This window comes from Falco cherrug, chromosome 8 (genome assembly GCF_023634085.1).
Source record: "Falco cherrug isolate bFalChe1 chromosome 8, bFalChe1.pri, whole genome shotgun sequence".
NCBI lineage: Eukaryota > Metazoa > Chordata > Aves > Falconiformes > Falconidae > Falco > Falco cherrug.
This window is the reverse complement of record NC_073704.1, coordinates 29,483,316-29,507,218: the sequence shown is the minus strand read 5'-3', so window position 1 is coordinate 29,507,218 and position 23,903 is coordinate 29,483,316. Positions and strand designations below refer to the sequence as shown.

General features: G+C 35.0%; 1 protein-coding gene across 3 annotated transcripts in view; it reads right to left on the bottom strand.

Annotated features, from left to right (window-relative positions):
* Positions 1-501: 501 nt before the first annotated feature.
* PTPN4 (protein tyrosine phosphatase non-receptor type 4) overlaps positions 502-23,903 on the bottom strand; it is a 118,328-nt gene continuing 94,926 nt past the window's right edge. For 2 of the 3 annotated variants that reach the window (XM_055718371.1, XM_055718372.1), the window contains exons 17-27: positions 22,688-22,771; positions 22,549-22,605; positions 21,042-21,198; positions 19,381-19,547; positions 17,890-17,980; positions 17,741-17,802; positions 16,810-16,956; positions 14,386-14,514; positions 12,775-12,923; positions 9,556-9,691; positions 502-7,072 (exon numbers count right to left, since the gene is read on the bottom strand). In XM_055718371.1, coding sequence (XP_055574346.1) covers positions 6,986-7,072; positions 9,556-9,691; positions 12,775-12,923; positions 14,386-14,514; positions 16,810-16,956; positions 17,741-17,802; positions 17,890-17,980; positions 19,381-19,547; positions 21,042-21,198; positions 22,549-22,605; positions 22,688-22,771 — 1,266 coding nt within the window. In that variant the 3' untranslated portion in view covers positions 502-6,985. Of the gene's footprint in view, positions 7,073-9,555; positions 9,692-12,774; positions 12,924-14,385; positions 14,515-15,123; positions 15,243-16,809; positions 16,957-17,740; positions 17,803-17,889; positions 17,981-19,380; positions 19,548-21,041; positions 21,199-22,548; positions 22,606-22,687; positions 22,772-23,903 lie in introns of those variants that run through there. The other variant, XR_008733530.1, reaches the window with a different exon arrangement.

The following is a 23,903-nucleotide window of genomic DNA, read 5'->3' as shown; positions in this document are numbered from 1 at the left end:
CTGTAGAGATTAACTAATTTATCCCTCCTGAGATTTTTGTCTTGCCTTTTAAGTCCTTCCATCTTTCCCTACTTTTGCTTTAAACACCCTCTCGCTTATTGGCAGCAAAGATTTCATCACAAGCTTCCATCTGGAATTTTTATTCTTCACATCACTATTCCTCATGTCCTGTTTGCGATCAGACTATAATCTCTGTTGAACACTGTCTCCAAAACACTCACTGTATAAAAGATCAATAAAGAGTTATTCTGCCATTAGTGCAAAACCTGCAGTATATGGTTTCAGGTAAAAAACTTTGGTTGATACTCTCATGCTTATTTGTACCCAACAATTTCATTCCTGATAATATAGCATCCTCTCCTAGTACTCAAATCCATGGGGCTGTATTTATGACATACAATGTCAAAAAGTAAAACACAAGATGAACATTATTTGGCATCAGAAGCATATAAAAGTAGCACAGCAAAACAGTGTGTAGAGTGACAAGAAAATCGCAAAAAATTAAATTACTAAAGCACATCTTTATTTTGCAATTAAACAATTAAGATCCACAAGTAAACTATATATATATTTCAAGTCTGTACCTAGAACAACTATTTGTCAACTGAAATTAAATATATCCACAAAATATGCATAACAGCATTTTTTCACATAATAGAATGAAATTTTACTTAAGACTAAAACAAGACTTGTTAAATGTTAATTAGCATATTTATCCTGGGAACTGCTGGTTTTCGGTAGAAGTTAGTGTATCATTTTAATGGCAAGAAATTTCATTTTATCAAAATGAGAACAAATACATAAGGCCCTTTAAAGCATACAGTAGCTGCAGTGACAAAAGCTGAATTTATTTTCACATTGTCCAGTGTTGACCAATTTCAAGTTTCCAACATTTTCAATTAATCACCCTGGCTGTTTAGCCAAGATGTTGCATTTAGTTGTGGGTTTTTTTTTTTTTCCTCCCCCTCCCTCATGTGCTTTTAAACAAATTTATAGGCAAAAGTCAACTTAGGGGAAGAACCTTCCCATCCCCCCAACATTAATAAAGATACACAAGAGTTAGTATATAACAAAAGAGCTATTCAACTCCGAGATGATTTACTTCACACTTGCAGTCCATCATTCAGCAGTACGAAACTGAGATGAAATTTGGCAACTGAAAGCCGCAGCTGGAAATGCAAATCAATTACCAGAAGTAACTAGCAAAAAATATTGCCACCATCTGATTGTTAATAACGATCTACATAATATTCTTCCCTTTATATTTACACACAGTATAGCACCTGTTACAGAAAACCCCCAAACCTTACACAAACAGCCCTGCCAAATTGACTGGTTAAAATGGGATCACTGGTAAACAAACCAAAGCAAATGGAAAACAAATCCAGATATGCTGGATAAAATACAACCTTTGTTTTCTTACCTTAATTTTCCTGTAAGATTATTATGGGTTGTTACTGTGGTACCCCAATGTACTGAGATAATTGCACTGGATCGTTTATAGTCTAGTCTTTGTGGATATATTCTAGTTAAAGAAAACAACAGCTTAATGTAAACTGTTTAACCCTTTCACTCATGTCTTAGGCCCCTGGCCTAGGAGTAAAAGGGTGACAACTTCTTTAAACTTCGTTGTGCATTACCTTTAGTTATCAAAATTCAAATAAGTTAAGTAAAAAAAAATACTGATTTCCAGGTAATTGATCTAATGTTAAAAATAATGCTTAGCAGAAACATTTACAGTAAACAATACCTAATCTGCAGCTAGCTGAGAGAGATCACAGAGTTAAAATTACAAGTACCCTGTAGTTTCTATTTGCACCTTTTTTTTTTTTTCAAATGCAAGGCTTTATATTCTTTTTAAAACAGGAAAAATGAGATGGTAGAATTATTAATACCTTATTAATATCCATTTTCTGACAATCCCTCATAAATACATGAACAACAAACCAGAAATGGCTGGAACAATAGAAAGCATTCGTACCAGGGTGTAATCTGAATAATCTCTGTACAGAGACCCATTAAACATCTCTCTCCAAACCCAATTCATTTTGTCCAATAGTTCAGTCAGTAGTAAGCATGAAATAAAGTGCTACTATTCAAACATCAAAACACTTTGAAAAAAATTACCCTTTAAAAAACATAAGCTTGCTAAATACAAAATAACACAACCAACAAACTGTCAGCCAGTCTGCAAAACCATAGTTCATGCTATAGCAGACTAGAATGCTAGATATTTTAGTGGCAAGTTTTGTTTTAAATGAGGCTACTTGTTGAAAGAAATCAAAAAGTCCTATATTTTTAATTGAAAATTTCAGCATTTTTTTTATAAAGTGATTTTTCTGCAGTTTTTACCACTGAGCTCTCAATCAGTACAACATGCCAAAGCCAACAGTCAAGAGCTTACAGCTTACGCACCAGTTAAAAACTTGTAGCTAGAGAAGCCCTATGAACTGGAAAGATGCATGCTCATGGTAACAGCCAGCACAGAGGTAGAATCCACTGATAACAAGCTGGCCTCCTTTGCAGACCACTAAACAAAAACGCAAAAAAAATAATAAAATCAGTTTCAATTTATAACTGCAGTGGGATAATACAGACTGGACAGAACAGTTACACTGAAACAAACAAACCATTTTCCCCTTGTAACAGCTTCCCAATCAACACTCATAATCCCTGCAATTTCATGCAAGATCCACATCTAATCAATGAATATCTTTTTACCAGATTTTGATTTTGGATCCTAGCACTAAAAGTAATGGAAAAGAGCTTTTCCGGTCTCAAGAGAAAAGGTGGGTACTTAAATTCACAAATACACCCAGGCAAGTGGGAACCCAAGATGTGAGCTACCAAAAGACTGCAACTGACATTAGAGGGCATCATTCCTGCACTTTGTGGAAGTCCAAATATGCAAAATTTTAATTTGGATGATAACCCAATCCCTCCCTTTTATCCTCAGGGCCGAGGGTCTTGAAGATTACCTGCATAGTAGCCCTACAGTCAAAACTACAGCATACACATTGTACAACATGCTTTGGGAATTGGTGGATCCATAGTTTTTCATGCTCATGCTAATTCCCTGAGCCATCAAACGTCACCCACACACCTGCACACACACTGCAGAAGCATAGAAATATCACACAGTTCAGCTCCAGCAACTCCATGCCAGACCTTCCCTACCTCCCGTCTCCCTGGGCAGTGCAACTGCAGCAGGTCCGCTGCATTTGGGCCCTTCTATGGGTACCACAAAGCTTTTTGGAAGGTGTCCAGGGAAAGCTGCCGGCTACACAGGTTCCGTAACAAACTCCTCATGTTCCTGTATCTCCCAACTGCTTTCTCTAAAAGATGGTGTGCCAGACTGTAATCAGAGATGCTATAAGTGGTACCGCTTTACCTATACGGGACATAAGCTTTCAAGACTTAACAGAGAAATGTGGAAGAAACATCAGACAGCATTAACTCTAGTGAGAAGAAAACCCCACAGGCTTCCTGTTTTTCATAACTGGGAAAAAATATATAAAAATAAAATGCATAAAAGCAGTATTTTACTGTTTAAGACTTGCAAGTTATTTAAAATAACAAATGCTTCCAAATTCAGCATAAATGAATTCTTCAGCTCAGTCATCTGGTATATCTAAAGCAGTATTTCTCAGAGTGGATTGGCTGACAATCTGTAGGTGGTTTATTAATCAACACCTGCATCTTACTTCATATCTAGCAAAAATAAAAAATGCCCCCAAAACACTCAAAGCCCCCACTAGAGCCCCATGTCTTTCTACTAAAAAAACCCTTAAAAATCCACTTTAAACAAGAGATGGTAGTGGTAGTTTTCAATCCGAACCTAACAGGAAAACAAAAGTCTTAACATTATACATTGGCACAAAATTGTCAGAATATTGCTCTTATTTACAATGAATATTTTTTTTTCTTTTTTTTTTTTTTTAACTGGATTCGTACTATGGAAGTGTTACAAACATACTCTTTCCCACACCCACCCAATATTTTTCCTAATCAAATGGTATGAAAATAATTATTCATAAAATCCAACAGTCATAACACCAATCACATATAGGTCTATAGGTCATTATGTCTGAAAGATACATTCATGTTTTGTACAGCATGAAACATACAAAAACTTCTTTTAAAAACTCTTAAGGATGATACAGATCTTCATAACCCAAAGTAAAATATTTAGCAGTTCAGCTTTTTTTGGCCATATAAAAATATTTTAAAGGCCATTTATACCACAACAGGTAGGAACATTTGAACAAATGATTTATGGTGCAGAAAGGCTTCAATGCTATTCTCTTTCCCTTTTATTTCTCTTTATTTTCAATCAGGTTTTGGTTACCACTATCCTGGATTTGGAGAAGCCAAAAAGCCACTGAGTCCCTGATGGCCAATTATCTAAGAATAGTTACTTTTTTCCAATTTTTTTCCCAGTGCAACTAGTTATATACATTACAAATCAGTTTAAGTCAGTGCAGAGCAGGATTTTGAAGAGAGCAATTATTTTTGCCTCTGTTTGTAATCAAAGCAGTAATGACAGATGACCAATACATATCCCACACTTAATTGTGGTATAAATGGGTCTTTTGAACTCAAATTGCTTTGGCAACTTTACATAAGAATATTTAAATATGTGACATACCAACACTATATAATGTTGCTATAAACTCCATTTCAGTTTTCCCTCCGAATAAAAGGGCAAATGCTACTTTCATTTACAACTTGAAGAAAATTTATTTCAATAAAATGGATTAATTGTAAGTGCTGAGTTTAAAATAACCTTCCAACTAGCCAGCGTCTCAGCTAATAATCTCATCACGTGGAAGTTAAAGAAGAATTCTAAAGAAGAATTTTGTTTTGTTGCAAATGGCTTTAACTAAAACTGAGATTAAAGCTACCTTATTTCTCTTTTTCAGTTTATCAGATCCAGAGATTCTTGTAAGATTAATTTTTCACTGAGGGATAATATCGATTTAAGCATCAAACCTAGAAATGTAAGTAACAGGGCCACAGACCACCTAATATTATTTTGTTTTCTAAAAATATTTAAAACTCTATCTTCCATTTGGCATTGTGGTTCACATTTATCACTGAAGTCATAAGCCAGGATTTCACTTTGTCTGAATCCCTTCTCATTTAATAATTCATAGCTGATCTCTTTCAAATGTCCATAGAACACAGTATATTATATAATATAATTCTTTGATAGTTAAAAATTATTTAGTGTAGAACTTTCCATTTTAATTCTATGCTCTATATAGCTTACAACAAGATTTACTGGATAAACATTTTCAGGAAACCAATACAATAAATTAAAACTTTTAAATAGAGGGTACAAAGTTATGTTGTCACAGGGCAGTCAAAGAAGTGACTGATTTTTTTCTTACAGTATATTACACTGGATACCTTGCTTCTGACTTGTTTTTCCTATACTGGAAAAATGTTAAAAAACTGGGACATTTATGTATCTTTAGAACGAGTTCAGATACTGTATCAGACAGATATTTCTTACACATCTTCTACCAAATTAAGTAAGAAGCAACCCATATCAACTGGAACAATTTTGCACAAGCATAACAGAAGGGGACTGGGGTCACTATGGAATTAAAATAAAGTTCTGGGAAAACTTCATAGTGTTCTCCTCCCTTCCCCCCACTCAAACAATTAAATAAAAGGCAGACCTGTACGAACATGGCTTGAAATCAACTATGAGGACTTAATTGGTTAAGAGATGATGGAACTAAATCACATCTGATTGTAAGTTCAACTTAATTATCAGTGCTGTTAAAGAGTTATGTTCTAATCAAGTAAGACAGCTATTCTCAATAGAAGGATAAAACATTGTATCAGTTCCTAATGACCTACCAGCATTTCATAGTAAGCTGCTAGTAAGTTACTAGTTGGAAGGAATGAAGGAATGTGTCAGATTTTTCACATAGTTACAATACAGCAGCATACAATGCTCATTCATTAAGTTGGCAGAGGTGCTTTTGCTACCGAGAATAGCACGCAGGTACTTGTATAAGGAAAGAGGGAATGGTATTTCCATGACCCCTTGCAGTAACACATTCCAAGCACCAAGGGCCGTTTTTAAAATCTGAACCCATTAAGATAAATATGACAGGACAATACCACCCCCACAGAATCATGAGTGCCTTTCACTGGATGTACGCTGTAAGTCTCAAGGCACTTAAGGGGTTAAGACATAATGCATGCACTAGTTCCCATCACGTACTCTTGTCACACGAATCAGAATACACCAGTGTATGACACACAAGCTGTGTCAAAGAAATGCTGTTTATTTTTTTATTATTATTTTTATTGTTATCATTATTATTATTATTTTGTACAAGATGCTGGTAAGTGGGCATTATGCAGCTACTGCTGGGTTAACACAGACGCCAGCTTTCCTCTAATAACCAGCTGGTCTCTAGTAAGGGTGTAGGACTAAGTGTGCTGCATCAGTAGGCAGTGTGTATCTATCTAGTATCGGCAATATTGCTAATGTTGTAAAAAACAAAACAGTGAGATTCTGTACATAGTAAATAAACCTAGCACTGGAAAAAGACCATGGCTTAGTGTGTTTTTTCATTTGTTTTTCATTTTAAGAGACACGGGTGTAAAACAGAGTGAAATAATTCCAAGCCTTGTTTGTAGCAATTCAACCAGAAGCGCAGTATATGGCACTACAATGAAATATCGTAGATTACCCTGAACACAATTAGTTCTTTCAGTTTATGGTTTGTTTGGAGCAAAGCACGAAAATAAAGTCTTCAAACATATGAAGGTTAGAAGAGTTTCAGAGACTGATTTTGTTTCAACGTAAAGTGCAACAGTGCTGAAGTTTTCAAAGTCCTTTGTCAATTCTTTGCTGTACTTCACTATCATTTCCTGCAAGCAGTAATACGGCACGACGAATGCTGCCAGTTCATTATAGAGGACAAGATTCCTCAATTGATATCCTATGTTTTTTTGCTCTTTACTTATGCAGTGATGGTTGTAAAGGTTTAATAAATCCTTCTTCATACACCTTCAAAATAGCTTCACATACAAATCTGTATTGACTCTGAAAAGGAAAGCAGATTCAGTAAATTGAAAAGAAATGTAATTGAAGCATGTCATTTGGAAGCAGAAAAGGACTCTAAGATTTCCCCATCCCATTCTCTTTGACAGGCCAAGAACTGTGCTTCAAAGTTACTTTAAGAAGCACAAAGCAACAGGAACTTTATATTAGAACATCTTGCTTCTCAGCAGAAAAATGGGATGAATGGCATATTTGAAATACATACCAAAAGTCATACCCACAAAACCAGCACTATTATTACAACATCACTTATTTTGCAATCTTCTGCTCTTCATTTCACTGCTGAAGTTTCACTGACCTGAGGTTTTCATGCACTTGGGATTTAGAAGACATAGTTTCAAAGCACTTTTTCATACATTAATTCTGGCATGTTAGTGGCACCTCCGTCTCAGAATTTCATAAAGAAGAAAATTGTTCCATGTTTTAAAAAGCCAGAAGTCCAGTTTCTAAACATTATATAATGTTTTAGATATTTAATACATTTAGCCAATGTATTCAAGTCTCGCACCTGCATACACAGACATCAGTAATATTTTGTTTTACACAAATAATAGTTAAAAAACCCAAATAGTAATCAAATTGGAATATAATGACAATAAAATTAAATAAAATCACTATTTTGTAAGAGACCATGACTAACACTGAATACTGCATAACAGTGTATATGCTGGTCAGAAAGCCAGAATGCTTTCCTTTTCAGTGTCCTGTAATATCCCTCTGCATGGAGTGATTAGTGATGTCAGATCTTAAATGGGCACAGTAACAGATTTAGTAACAGAATCATTATTTACTGTATTGTTGCATGAATACTAAAATAGTTAAATTTATACATATTTGTGTAAAATACTTATTTTGCTTCCAGTGCTACCGAAGGAGACTTTGCACTCTCCAACAGACACCCACCCGTAGGGCCATCTTGTGGTCACTGAACGAATCTTTCAAGATACACAAAATCGGGAAGAGCGTGCCAAAGCAGAAATTGTAATCGCTGATCTTTATGAAATCTTAAAGAAAAGCACTTTAAGTCTTCTATTATCCTTTCTCCCTCTGATGCAGTAAACGCCTGAGTTTCACCGAAGTTAAACCCCTTACCACTGCACATCCTACATTTACTAATAAAACTCTCTTCCTCTCTACGTATGCTAGACAGATATGCTATTCATACTGTACAGTCACCACAAACAGCAAGAGACATCCTTTGTTATTTTTCATGTATGGTCATCATCTTCCTCATCTTTCCTAGCTAGCTAAATGATACAACTTTTTTTTAGGGGAACATGAATACTGGACAGCAGCACTGAATGACAGATGACCTAGAAATGGATGCCCATGTGTACTTTTTGTCAGTCTGAATACTCTCTGAAGAGCACAAAAGGTTTATTCAAATTTGATTAGAGGAATAGCAGCAGGGACATGAAAATTAATACAGTAACTACCTACCTTCAGGTAATTGTGGGAGAGATTTAATACTGTCCCCTAGTCCCTTTCCTCTTTCAAAATACTTTCTCTTTAAATTATATATCCTATGAGTAAACTATAAAACTAATTACTGATTCAAAAAAAGTTGAACTGTTCAAAGCCTGGAACAATCAAGACTCCAAGCCTCTTTTTTTTTTTTTTTTAAAAAAAAAAAAGACAACATAGACCCATCTTTTAACCCTTTTTAGGTATTTTTAAAAAATGTAAACACAAACTACCCTCAGAGATATGCAACATCTGACTGATACAAATAAAATGTTTCTAAATCTGTTCTAAAACTTTTAGAGTTCTGAAATATCACACATTAAAGCAACATTGCAATTATCTCAAAAATCTCCAAATATTATAGCTCCAGGAAAAATTCCAGCATCTTAAGATGTATCAGATGTGAAGGCACCAAAAGAATCCTGGTGGCAAGTCACTTTTTTTCTTTAGACTAAACTTAAAGTTACTTTGATATATCTCACATCAGATTTAATTACACTGATTTTTAAAAATATTATTTCTCTCATTATTTCCCTTTAAGTCACTACAGGGCAGAGTTAAGGCTTGTTGGGTTTTTTTGCCTTAATTATAATGAAATCACTGAATTGCATCACTGAAGATGTTTCTTGCGTGTCTTCAATCTTTCTGTTTTTACCTTTTAACACTACTCCCATTCTTAACACCTGGAATGAGACTCCTGCTTTCTCTGCTGAGTGATTTTTACACTACCAAAAAATGGCCCTTTTTGATATGAATTGCCAGGTATTTCTGAATCAGCTGCTGCTTTTTTCAAGGTTTATTTGTAGAAATTTAAAGAATTTATCCTTTCCAATAACCTCAGCAATTTACTCCTGCCTGGAGCCAAGGCTACAGCTACACTGGGTAAAGATGACCTCTGTGCAATATGACCAAACAGCAAGTAGATTAAAAATCCATCTAATGATACGACTAGGTAATAGGAAATTATTCTTCTGCAACAGAACAGCAAGTATGATACTCACAGGTGTTTGGATCATCATGGCTCTTTGATCTCTCATGGTTCTTACAATATCTAATGGATAAACAGGCTGATTGCACTCAATGAGACACATAGCTGTCTCCATAGTGATAAGAACTCCTGTCCGTCCAATCCCAGCACTGAAAAAAACCAACAAAAAACCCAAAATGGAAAGTGAAACAAAGTGTCTGGAATATAGTTCATACTTAAAGACCTTCCTTCTCAAGAATTCTCAATGAATGATAGTTATGATTCCCATAATACTAGTAGGGTTAGACAGATTGTGTCACTGGAAGCCTCCATCCTGCTTGAACAGAGCAAAAAAAAAAAAAAAAAAATCAGCACAGAATTGTCAATCCTTTGGAGACTGTCTTAACCCAGCCTTTCACTTGAGCAGGATTTACAAACAAGTATCTGTTCATACCATATTATAAATCATACTGATATCCAGATGATTACAAAACACAGAGATTCCTAGCATACACTGTGCGCTTGGTGTCAATTTGACCATTACTGGAATGATGGTCACTAGAATGTTGGGCTGGCTTGATGAAACCATGTTCATGTTCTTGAAGTGATCCATACCTTCATATTTCAGAATAAGGAATAGAACAATTACTAGAAACCTTTGGAGGATGACAGTAATGATAATTTTCTTAATATTAAAAAGTACTAGAGATCTAACTTGTGTAGCTTGAAAAGGAACATGTAATAGCAATCCCATCCAATACAAGGAAGAACCGCATCATATACATCTCAGAATGGAAAAATGTCTAAGAGAGCCTACACGAATCATCTTTAGCTTAAAAACACGTCTACAGATTCATCTGCATTGTTTTACATATATATACACTTTTCCACAAATCGCAATCCTTAAACAATTGAATTTTTAACCTTGAACTTGATTATCAGCTTCAAATTCAGATTCTTCATATTCAAGAAAATTGTTACGCTTTTGAAATAGAAAACCAATGTTTCTCCATATTTGAAGACAAGACCAAATCCATATTTTCAATACCCAACACCTTCTCAACTCAGCTAGTATTTCAGTCTATAAATGAAAGTGCTTCTAAATTAATTAATATAAACATTCCAAACTTTGAAACTTAATTGTTCTGATTTTGAAGCATAACTTCTAATTAACCCTGGCCAATCTACTACTTTAAATCTTTGCCCAGAAGGTGGCATTAATACTACTATATATTTCAGGGATGCCATGAGAATTTTATGACAAGAGGTCAATGTACTGGTTATATGCGATTATTCAATAGTGGTTTATATGTACAGAATTTATATGCAGAATGGTTTACCAAACCCAAACAGGAGCAGTATCTGTTCAAAGAACCTAATGACTCATTTTACAACTTCAAAAGATTCAAAGAAGGGCAACAACAATGGAAAGTGTGATAGTTTCCATATGATAAATATGAAGTAGACTAGGACTTTTCAGCTTGGAAAAATAAGTCACTGACTGGTGGAGGGGAACACTGACACAGGACATGAAAATCACGAAAGACATGGACAGGATGGGTGGCTCACCATCACACCTAGACAAAAATTAGAAACTGTTCAACTGAACTAGTAGGAGCCGTGTGAAAATAAAAACACATGAACACAAGCTTAGAAATTCATGTTTTAAGTAGTTCATAACAAAAACGTTTCCAATTTCTTAAAGGTTTTGTTGCTTTTTATCTTTCTGGGTTTTTTGGTTTTGTTTTTAAACTACTATTGCACAAAAGAATAGTGTGCTCTACTAGCTACTTGGATTTCCCACACACTAAAGCTGGTGGCTTAGTTCTGAAAACAAGTTTCACCATTTTGTTGTACTAATGCCTTGTCCTATTACACTGAACAGATGTTAAAAATAGTGTGTACGCACAACAGAGAAGAACCCTGGGCTCCTTCAGCTTGACTAACTAGTGGAATTTGGTTATGCTTCCCAACAGCCACCAAGTTAGGTCAATTAAGTAAATTATGTTGAACTGTGATATTCTGTCTCTTCTGTGAAAGATTAAACTGTTATCAATGTTGGTACTGAAATTATCTGTGGAGCTGAATTGATGACTCATTGAGATGAATTAAACTGTTCATACTCTCCAAAGTTGTTCTGCCAGTGTCTCTGCATACTTGCCCACTTTATATTGTACAAGTTGTATTTGTTTGATATTTTCATTATTTGCTCACAAATATATCGACCAGAAGAACATCAATAATGAAAGTTAAAGAGCAATATAGTATCATTTAAGACAGTGGCATTCTGCTACTGGTTTCCATAGTTAATAAAATATACCCTGACATATATTTCAGCATAAAGCAGAAAAGCAAGCAAAACCAATAAATACAATTTCTGATACACAAAGCATTAAAAAGAGAAAACATTTTTCTTTCATCTTCTTCAATAAATACCTTCTTTACTTGTGGATTACATAGTCTTTAAACTTATTTTATCCCTTAAAACTCTCAGCTTGTCTCTGAAACAGGAACAATGCACACCTGACTCAGGAACAATGACAGGGGAGTAATCAGGAATTTAGAGTTCAAATTTATTCACAGAACCGTTCATCAAGAATTGGTATAGCACATGTTCATTTGAAGACATTTGGCATTATGGATTATTATAGTTTACTAATCAGGTGTTTTAAAGGATTAAGATTTTGGAATTTACTATAGGATTGTAGAATGCTATTATTAACTACTTGACAAGAAAAACAAACACATTTCATGTGTACATAAAAATCTGATAAGAGTTATTTTAATTTATGACACAAGTAAATTGTTGAGGAAAATGTGTCATCTTAATGTATGTATCAAAATATCATGTAGCCTAAGACTGCAGACTTGAAAGTGTCTTTTATTTAATCATTGCATATACCACCCACAATTTCTGCTATGGATTATTTATACTGCTATTCTGGAGTTTCGTAGAACAGTCACCATGAGGAAAGGATTCCTCAGTATCTTTTGACATTTCCCAGAATTATTACACAGACTGTTAGACAAGCATTTAAAGTGTAAACAAAAAAAAAAGTCCCAAAACAACATCCCTGCACAGCTCAATGTATGTAGATACTCAGTTTTTCTTATCGAAATGTGATACAATTTTCAGTAACTATTTAATTTAAATGTCCTCCCCAAAGTAGATACAATTAAATGTTTATTTCAACAAAAAAGCACAGAAACGATATTTGATGATAAATAATTTTAGTTGGGAAAAAATGGATACCTGCAATGAACAACAACAGGTTCCTCTCTGCCAGCCCTCTTCTTTCGCACAAGACACACAAAATCCAGGAAATCGCTGGAATCATCAGGAACCCCATGATCAGGCCATGCTATATACTGGATTTGGGTTAATTGGCGGCTTTCCTCTTTCTAAGCAGAAAGATGAAATTTATTCAACATTAAATCAGGTCCCGTTAAAAAAAATAAAGCCAAAAAAAAAATTTAAAAAAGTATCAATGGTACATTTACAGCAACTTGTACTTGTCATAGAAGTGGCTTCAGGCAACTAGTAGCACTTTATTAGTGTTAAATATTGCTCATCCCAGATTTTAGATTTTTCTTTTTTTCTTAAAAACAAAAAAGGCAATCCACAAATGTTTGCATTTTCAACAGGTTAAAAAAAAATACATGCCATGTAATAGCAAAGCAATTCAAGGATATCAATGATGTATCTGAACACTAGATGCACAAGAAGGTGATCAAATTTTTAGCAAAACTAATTTAACAGAAAAAGGAACTGTCTTACTAGATCAAATGACAGAATTGGGGTAGGGTGGGGAGAGGCAGTACTTTCAGACATAAAAACTTTCAGACCCCATGTGAACAGCAGCATTGTCTTGGCTTTATCTGCATCTCAATTTTATCCAGTGTACTAAACTACAAAGAAGATGCAAAATCACTGTTTTCTACTTCCTCCTGCCCCTTGCTCTACTAACACAATCTGCCTCTGGTTAGCGGAGAAGACAGGCCTTAAAATCAGTATAAAAGTAGCATTTCAAAGAACAGGAGTTACTGCACTTTAAACAACTTCTAGGCACAGAATAATTTTGAGAGATTCCACTACTGATAACAAATAAGCAAATGTCTCAACAGGACACAGGGAAGGAATTTTAACTCCAAACTGACTAAAAGGCAGCTCTATACACCCAGCGTCTCAGCTGGTAGCCCAAACAGTGAGAAATGAGTACATGAACTAAATTCCAGATACTCATTTCCAAACTCTTCTGAGATTGAAATGCTGGCTAAGGAGTCTCTGAAAACTACAGATGCCCTGAAAATCACAAAATGCACGTTTGAGAAGGTCCTTGTTTACATGTAGCCACCAATCCCAATTCATCTTTCTCTCAGCAGGATTTATCTTCCATCTACTTGCACGTACCCTTCATGATGGAATTATTAAGAACTCTTTGCCTCTACAAAGACAGATTTTCAGTTGCAATAATGAAATACCTCTACGGTCTCATGTTTTGAAAATATCAAGGGAATCACAAGTTTCTCAACTTCTTTAATTACTCTTTTTCTTTGGCTAGGGCATGAAAGACACCAACAAAGACTTTTAAGACAAATAATACATCTTTAGTGCGATTTAAATCCCATTAATATGATTATGGAAACTGAAACTTTGTGCTATTTTGCTAGAAAAAGGTTTTTTATCATTCTATAAGCAGATTTTATACTATAAGTATGTGGCAGTATGAGTATTTTTCTAAAGGCTTCTAGAAATAAACGCTTATGTGGATATGCCGCAAAGTTGAAAAGAAAGTCTGAACAGGTTTTAGCTAGTCTGTGAGGTTTCCACAGTTTAATACTTAAAAATATATTATGATTTTACCTCTAGATTAGTCAATGTCATTTCTCGAAAGACATAAGCAGGATTTCCTTCTTCTGAATGGCAGGTAATCTGGAAATTCCCATATGATGAGCTTCCTGATGGCTCTGGCCAGTACTGATGGCATTTAACCTAAGGTCAACACATTTTTAAAGATGCCTGTGTTTAAATTCACAGCATATTATTTTCATTCTCTCCAGTTCCTTATGCTTTTGTTAAAGACTATTTTGATCGTTTTGCAATAACTATTAATTTACTTACCAAATTGACTGTGTTACTTAATTGTTTATAAAACAAGGTATCACAGAGATTTCCTGGTTCTCTTTTCAAGAGAACACATGCACCAGCTCTTGAGGTTAGTTTAACTGAAGATGGATGCCTTTAACTTTTGTTACAATTTAAAAAGAAAAAGTATATATATAAATATTCCATCTTAAGACTTGAGTGAAAAAGATGCTGCTTTATAAACATTTCTGACCTCCAAAATCCTAATCTAATTTTCTCAAAGCACATTTATATGAGAAAAGAACAAAGGGGGGAAAAAAAGGTGACAAGCAAAAATAAAAATTGCTAAACTAATGCAGAAATCAGGGGGATGCAGATGGTAGACTTCAAAGGTTCTTGGTCAAGTCATCAAATGTGAATGAATACTTCAAACACTAAAGTTTTCAGATATATTGCTTAAATGCCTAATTACAGAGGTCATTTCAGCTCAAGTGTACTTTTATTTTTCCAACCCACCTGGCGATTCTTTAAAAGCAGCCAGATTTGCAGACTTCCTGCTCCACTGAGACATCCTGGCATGCAGTGGGATAGTGATGTCAGTAGCCTCATGATCAGCTTTAGAGCAGGGAGTCTGCCTATGGGTATAAGACAGATAAGTCCTTTTATTTCATTATTAAGCAGCTCTCCGAAGAACTCCACAAATATCATTACTGAAGGGGTGGGGGAACCTCAGAGAACTGCTATTGCAAGTCTGTTCTTAGCAGATCTGCAAAGAAAACTTAAATTAAAAGGGCACTTGTACTGAAATTCCCTCTAATCATGTTTATTTGGAGCAGGCAGCATCATGCAAACATTGAGTCACTGAAAAAACGTTTAAAAACACTGCAATTCTGCTTCAATTATTTTAATTAGAGAGGCCTGACCTCCCAGCAAATATATGGTTATTAAAAAGTTAGAATATATACAGACAGCTGAACTACAGTCTGAACTGATCAGAACACCTACAACCTACTATAAATCTATCTTCAAAAGAAAACCTGAATGTGGAGAAGTTTCATTAAACTACTATGCCAGACCATCATTTCTGTCCACACGCTCAATCAGCCAGTGCTACTGTCAATGCTCCAGACTATAAACCCAGTAACTCTGGAACTCCACTGTGTGTATGACCACATTTGATTGTTTTGCCTGTCTCCAAAGGACAAAGCTACATAATAAACAAAGCTATTAAGGAGAAGCTATAGCTCAAAAACAATACCAAAAAACAAACCACAAAATACACCCAAGGCCTTTTACAGCACTATACACGATTATTTTTAGTAATTTATAACTCTAATTACTTCATTACCAGTACTCTCTTTTTACACATTTTTGTATGAAAATGACTTAAAGGACAATGACTCTTTCATATGATTAAACAGATGGTTATATCCACAGAAGAAGATTTTATGAAAAATTTTAGCTTTCAGGCTTATCAAGGATTCTCTTAAAGACAGCCACCCAGGCATGGGATCTTAACACACTACAGAGCTGTGTTAGGCTGCCTTAAAAAATTAATCTCCTACTTATCAGAGAACTAATCGATAAAAACTGATGAAACTTCTTGGAGTTCCTTCCTTTGAAATTTAAAGAAAAAAATCTTATGAAAGTAAATTCTTGTTGCTTTTTACTTTAGAGTAATCAAGCAAAGAAACCTAGAAATATTTTAAGAAATACGTGAAGGCTTCAATATATTTCAGAACTAAACAAAGTTTAAGTATCAGCCACATTAACAATAACAGAAGATTTAAAATGCCAGAGTCATCAATCCAACAATACTAGGAATGCACTGCCCTTATGAAAAAAAAGTCACAGAATCATAGAATAGTTTGGGTTTGAAGGGACCTTTAAAGGTCCTCTATTCAACCCCTCTGCAATGACCAGGGACATCAACTACATCAGGCTGCTCTGAGCCTCATCCAACATGACCTTGAATGTTTAAGGGATGTGGCATCTACCACCTCTCTGGGCAACCTGTGCCAGTGTTTCACCACTCTCATCATAAAAAATTTCTTCCTTACATATAGTCTGAATCTACCATCTTTTAGTTTAAAACCATTAACCTGTGTCATAATAGTATATTCCACTAATCTTTTAAAGGCTAATCATCAACAGATTTTTAGAAGATTATGCAAGTAGGGTTTAAGGAAATCTTTTACTTACTCTGCCCCGTTCAACTTGAGTTGTTAACATTACAACCATAGATGAGCCTTGTTCCCAAGTCATCTGCCAAAAATCAGGACAAGTGTTCGGTAATGGACCTTGACAGGCAATGTACTGGTTTATTATTGTGGAAGAAGGTATTTCCATCTAAGACAAGACAAAGTCATTACTTCAACTCTTACAGCAACGTAATTCAGGCATCAAACATAGTATTTAGTAATCAATACATTTAAAAACCACCAACTATATTAATTCTATTTATTGTAAGTCAGTAAACATGGACTGGTACAGATAAAAAAAATTCTTGAAGTGTTTCACGTGCAAAAGTATTACAAAGATCCAAGTACTTCACATATTAACTGACAGCTATGTAGTTGCCAGAATAAAAATTAATGGTCAAAAAAAGAAATAATAGACCAGCTGGCAAATAATTCAGGTGCAAACATTGCATGGTCTGTGGGTTTCTGACACTAGCTTTTAAAATATTGATCTTGGAATTTTATTTAATCTGGTTTTTGTTCCTGACAGGCAAAGTAAGTAGCTGTAATTTTGTTGTTACTGACTGGGGGCGGGGGCGGGGGGTGGTGGTGGGGGGTGGTGGGGGGGCTGTGGGGAGGGAGTAAAAAGGTGCTTCCAGATTAAATTTTACTGATGTTGAACACTACTTTCACATTAGTCATCAGAAAGGAAGAATTAATTCTTCTGGTAGAGGGCTAGCTTCTATTAGCACTTTTTCTTTTTCTTGGTTTCATTAATAAAAACACCTGCCACAAAGCATTAGCAAATAAGTATATCTACAATAAATTCCAAATCATCTGATTACAGGTTTATCAGCCGTCCTAGTCTGAACTAAATTTAAGATTTTTTTAAATCTACTTCTCCATTGAAAAACTGCAAAATTACTTCAAGTTCTTTCGAAAATACTACTCACATTTATATAATTTGCATTGATGTAGTCTTCATTACTTTTTAAAATAACCCGTGTAGCATCATCTGAAAATAAGTTTTAGAAAGATGTTACTTATTTACTACACCACAGTAAAGTGCTTTTAGCACACACATACATAGAAACATACTTACAAGGCGAAATGTCTCTGTATCTATTTTTGGAAATGTTTTGAGGTAATCTGGCACAAGACATTGTCATTCCAGGCTTTTTCCTATACAATTGCTAAAAGACAAAACCCATGGTCAGGCCATAATAGATGCAAAAGACTCGTTATCATATTATTTGCCTGGAGGTACTTTGCAGAGCATAAAGTACTGAGCAATGGTAGCTTCAACACACATGAAAATACTTTTCAAAAGAAAACACTACGAATTTAGCTGTGCTGTGGTATCACTGAAAATAATTAAGACGTCATCACGATTTGTTTAAAGACAAACTGAACATTAGATTTCAAGCTTCCATACTAACAATGATCCTGAGAAAAGTCAATATTGGAGAAATGGCTGATATCGACACTGCACGCAGTGATTTGGGGCAAGCAGTTTGTTTATAGGCATCTACCTACATTGCTGCTGTTTTGCCTGGGTTTTTTCCCTAGACATCCTTCCATATTTTAATAACTGTAGAAGGAATCCTGGGCTACCCTGTGCTTCTCCTGCACAAAATCTCCTTTGAGAGATTCCTGCCCCCTCGTGCCTTAGCCACGCACTGCCACAACCATTGTGGTGCAAACAGTATCAATGAAATTATCTGCTTTAAAAGACACTTTAAAAACGCTGAACCTGCTTGGGAGACTGAAAATGTATGGTTAAGGAGGAATTTTACATCAATTTGAGACAATTTTTTTTTCTATATATGTAAGTTAATTTTACCAATGTTCCTTAGGAATAGTATATACATATATTTCATAAATATATGTTGCAATATATAATGCTAGGTCTCCATTTGGTGAGGAATTTACAGAATTCACGCTGCTGTGTTTTACAAACTAACTCCTTCCTCCTTTAAGTCACTTGATCTCATGCATTAAAGATGGAATATTATCAAGGCACAAGTTAGCGCTAAAGACAGACTATAGCTTTCAGCACCTTAGGGCCCCACAGGAAGTGCACTGTTCTTTTGAAATATGTCATCAAAAATATACTATTTATAAAGACATTGTTACATTAACCCTTAAGGGTTACCTTAACATTACCTTCCCTCACTGAGATCGTACATAAAAAGTCAACAGCTCAGCTGTCGTTCAGTTTCTACAGTAACTTAGAATTGGAATGAAGGTCTGAGTACAGAACACATATTTTGGTATATACTTTTCAGTCTTCATCTCAAGTTATTTTATTAGCATAGGTCCCTGATAACCACAAAAACCTGTAAGCAATCAGTAAAGAAATTTGTAACAAAACCCACTAAATAAACTAGTTTTAGGATTATTCTATGCCATATGTTTGCACTTACATCAGGTTGGATTTTTTTTGTTATTTTTCTTTTGACAGCGTAAGACAACTGCTTTGCTACAAGATGCTGACTTTACTAAAATTTAACAGAAATCTGCTCTGCTTAAAGTAATTACTGTCCCAAAAGACTTGGAAGTTGCACACAGCTACAGGCAACACAGTACTCACATCAAACTGAGCCAAAACTGTTCCAGTGATAAGCCCCTCTGCCAGCTGAATCATGGATTCCCTCAGAGCATTATCATCTTGATGGACACCATCAAGTGGAGATTTCTCAGGGATGTACTGGAAGTCAGGCTCGCTCTCCAGCTTCTCCTCCACAACATCATAGACAGCTATAACAAATAAAGGTATGAAGGCTCTAACTGAATGTGCTGTTTGCAAGTAAACTCTAAATCATTGATTTAAAACAGAAAAAAAAAGTGTTTCTCCTGTAGAAAAACCCATTTTCTTAGCACACTGATTTTAGCCCCATTAGCAAGCACAAGTAGCTTTTACTGATCATTATCATCCATAACAAAACTATCTTTTTTTTTTTAATAGCAATTTTAAGTTGAAAGCACACCACTGACTACTAAAATTTTGATCAAAACTCATGTCTGATGTAACTCCCTAATCTCAGATTCTCACATCATGCCTCTAAAATCATTATAGTTGCATTTACATTTTTACTTTTATTTCACTTTGAACCAATTTTAGGCTTCAGTAATTAGGGCAAGATGTGCAGACCGCCTGAGAAAATGGCATCAATATATGCCATTACTATCAATTCTGTATGTGTGCCCTGCCTATAAATAAATTGAAAAATAATATGCATCTTCTACTATACGTAACAGACATATGCTGCTTGAAACCCTGTTTTAAATGATATTCCATGAGCATAAAGGAGGAAACTGGCAACTCCTCCCTTCTACAACTCAAATGTTTTCATCCAGAATACAAAAGATAATAAACACACAAGCAGAAACTGTTTTAGTAAATTTGTAAACAAAGCCAAGAATTTTGTCTGAAAAGGAAAGTAAGCACACAAAATCTGCAAGACAACTTACAGAATGAGAGCGTAAGTAAGCGGGGAGCACAAATAAGTGAATAAAAGGAAAAAAAATCTCTATGAGGCAGCTGAGGTACTCTCCTAAAGTAATTTCAATTATTCCAATTAAATAACATCATTTTTCATTTTGCATTTTCCTCTGCAACTGTATTATAATTGGGATGTGGAGCAGAATTAAATCCAGTGACCATATGCTGGCAATGTTCCAACAGTGTATTTCATTAATATAGTGCACAAGCTGTTATTTAGACTGCATTTTTAGCACTTTCTTCTATTAAGCCTCCTTAAGTAGAAATGTTACCAGTCGTTCTGGATTGTTTTGAAAACATAGGGAAGGATCTTGCATATATCAACTTTCAAAGTCATCTAAACATTGGGTGTTTGATGAGGGATTTTTATTTGTTTGGTTGATTTTTATTTTCCTTAAGAGAATAACAACAATCTCAGAAACTACCTTCAATCTCTATACAGCTTTCTGGACATTTTTATTAATGAGAGTGAGAACAAAACTTAAATTGGCTCTGTTAGAAATATTTGATCTCTGACTTCGCCATTAATTTTCAACACCTGGTTATGCACAGCTCCTTAAAAGTATGGAATTGATCATGATTTGTACAATACATTGTGTTGCTGCAACCCCTTTTCAAGAAACAGAGATCTTTCTTAGCAAGATGTGAGGCATTCCATCTCAGGACACAAAATGGAGGTTAGAAAGTGAGAGCAAGGTGTGGATTTATTTATTTTTAATAATTATTATTATTCTGTACAAATCACTCACCATTGGGTCGAACTAGGAGCACAAGTTCCCCTGAGTGTCTCTCACAGCTAGCTTTAATAAACATAACAACTTGATCATGGGTATGTTCTGCTATATCCCTGCCGTTGATCAGTACAACCTGGTCTCCTTCATTCAAACGAGGGACACAGAGATCAGCCTGCAAGGTGAGGGGAGGGGGGGGGGGAAAGAATCTGTAAAACAAGCCATTTCCAATTTCTCACCTTAAAATAGCAACTTAAAGTAACTAGACTTGGGGACTTGAATTCCAACAGCCTAGTTGCTATGGTTGCTGCATTGTATTCAAATGATAAATTTAAGTGTTACACAATACCTAAGACAGTGCCGTTCACAGAAACAAATCGATTTGCCACTGGGACTGTCAACTATAGCATCTTTCAGCAGCTGTTGCTCCACTCCCCTGGGTGAAGTGGAAAGCACCTCTCTCTGAATCACATTTTGTATAGGCAATTAAAAAGCAGGACATTCTTATCTTTGAAGGGAAGGGACTAACATGGCAAAGGCTCATCCAAATCAATTTCACAGGCTTAAACACTTCAGGTGTGAAATATCACAACCATCATGACAAGAGTAAGACAAGAACTGAAGACAATGCAGAAATGCCAGTAATCCCAGAGACAGGAATCAGGTCATAAAAATCATTACTATAATCATTGTCTAAACGTTGTAGAAAAGAAAGAACATGTGCCATCACCTATCTTCTCCTTAGAGGTGGTGCTAATTCAGCAAAAATTATCTATATTATTAAATATTTCAGAGATCGTATTTAACAGGGACAAGAACAATGCTCTTGGCAAACATTTTAATAGTTTCTGAGTTAAAAAAAAAAAAAAAAAAGCTGTACTACTTTAATGTTAGCAAATAAACAGTTTACTCTAAAAGGTATAAGCAGAGCTGACTCCACTCAGCTGAATACCAGGTCAGTATTTTTGGCAATCAACTGACAAAATATTGTGCCTCATTTAAAGACACTATTGATAGTCACTAAACACCAGTAACAACACGTAATCAGACCTGATGAATGATTCATGTTGTATGATTTTAATCCAAATCTTGGATTTATTCAGTACATCTGTTACTAAAATGAGAGAAATGCTATTTTAGTTATTTTTAACATACCAAAAGACTCTTTCAATATATAATTTATGTGAAATTATATGAATGCCTATATCTAAAAAAGTAATAAAGCAAATGTATTTTTAGAATGACACAACTCGAGAAACAGTGCATATTGAACATCTGTAACTCCCTGTAATTTTCAGGAATTAAACTTTGTTTCAATAAGGAAAAAAATACTTTTGAGGACTGAAGAACTTTTATAAATAGCTCAGGTAGTCCCATCAAATTCTTCCTGCACATAATCTGCTTTGTTATCATAATGTTATAGCACAAACTGATTTTCATAGGCAGCTATGAAATAATTTAGTTTTGAATACATACTTCAAGATACACAGATATTGCTACCAAGTTTGGTTTTTTGATAACTTACGGGTGTTCCTGGAGCTACCCTGGACACTATTACTGGCATCTTCTGATCATATCCACCCTTAAAAAACAAATTTAATTAGTAATAAATCACAATTTATTTTATTTGTTCATAGACATGCAGGGAAGAGATGTAATATTACCTTTACGTTGAAGCCAAACCTTCCATTTTCATCTGGTTTCATTCTGATCATAACAAGATTGTCATGGGGGACACCACCATTGGGCTAGTAAACAAAAATTTTATTATATTAGTATTTGTTTTGTTCATAGCTAGACTTTGAGGATATGGTATGCAATAATTTTGCAGTTTCCTCATCAAGTAATTGCTCCTGGACACTTGAGAAAACATCAGTTAGTAGTGCAAATGTCTTATCTTCAGTTTTGCCTAGAAGGGAAAAGTTACACCTTTCAGAGTCTATGACAGGACAAATTTTTAACATAGTTATGTCTGAGAAAGCTCAAAGAAAGAAACAGTATGAGAAAAGACTAACTAGTTTCAAGCAGTCTTAAGAAGAACCATTAACTCAACGGAAACTCCTTAAATTCATTTTAATTAAGACTGCAGTGAAAAGCCTGCAGTAATAATGTAAAAAGATGAAAAATAAGGTAACTGAAGGTATAATTTTGCTTCTATTAACAGCAATATGACAGTAGTAAGCAAGGACAAGTTTGGCAGCAAAATCTTGATTCCATATCCCCTGTGTGACACATTCTCTGCCACTGATGAAGCTCTGACAACTTCAGCTGGTTTCATTCTGATCACACCACCACTGTTAAAGGAACTACCAATAAACTGGGGAATACTAGATACTTTTATAATCTGGAAAAATCAACTTAGTGCCATTAAAGTTATTTTTAGTTTGTTCCCATCAGTATTTATTTCACAGACTGAACATCAGCTACTGTTTCTATGGTGAGGATGTGAAGTATTATTAAAGAAATTTGTTTCAAGGAATTTTTCAACATTACCAATTACAGACAAAGCATAAGACTCATATTCAGAAAGGAAGAAAAAAAAGTTAAAGCAAACGTTTCTATATGTAAGGAAGTTCAAAACCTGCAGGTTCGATAGGTAGAAGAAATCTCAACTTGGCTCACAAAAAGTTAACTCAATTCCAGGTGTTTTAAGTTCTTGGTGAAAACGAAACAAACCCACCCAAACACATTCATAGTAATGAAAAGATGAAAAATTAGGGGAAGGAGAGGAAAGTAACAGTAAGATACATTATGAGAAGGAAGGGTGCTTAGGATGCCTGATCATATGCAAATCATTTTAGCCTATATTCACTAGCACGGGAGACCAGGCTCAGGTTTCTGGGCAGAAGGAACAACCGCCAAATGCTCACCTGCAGCATT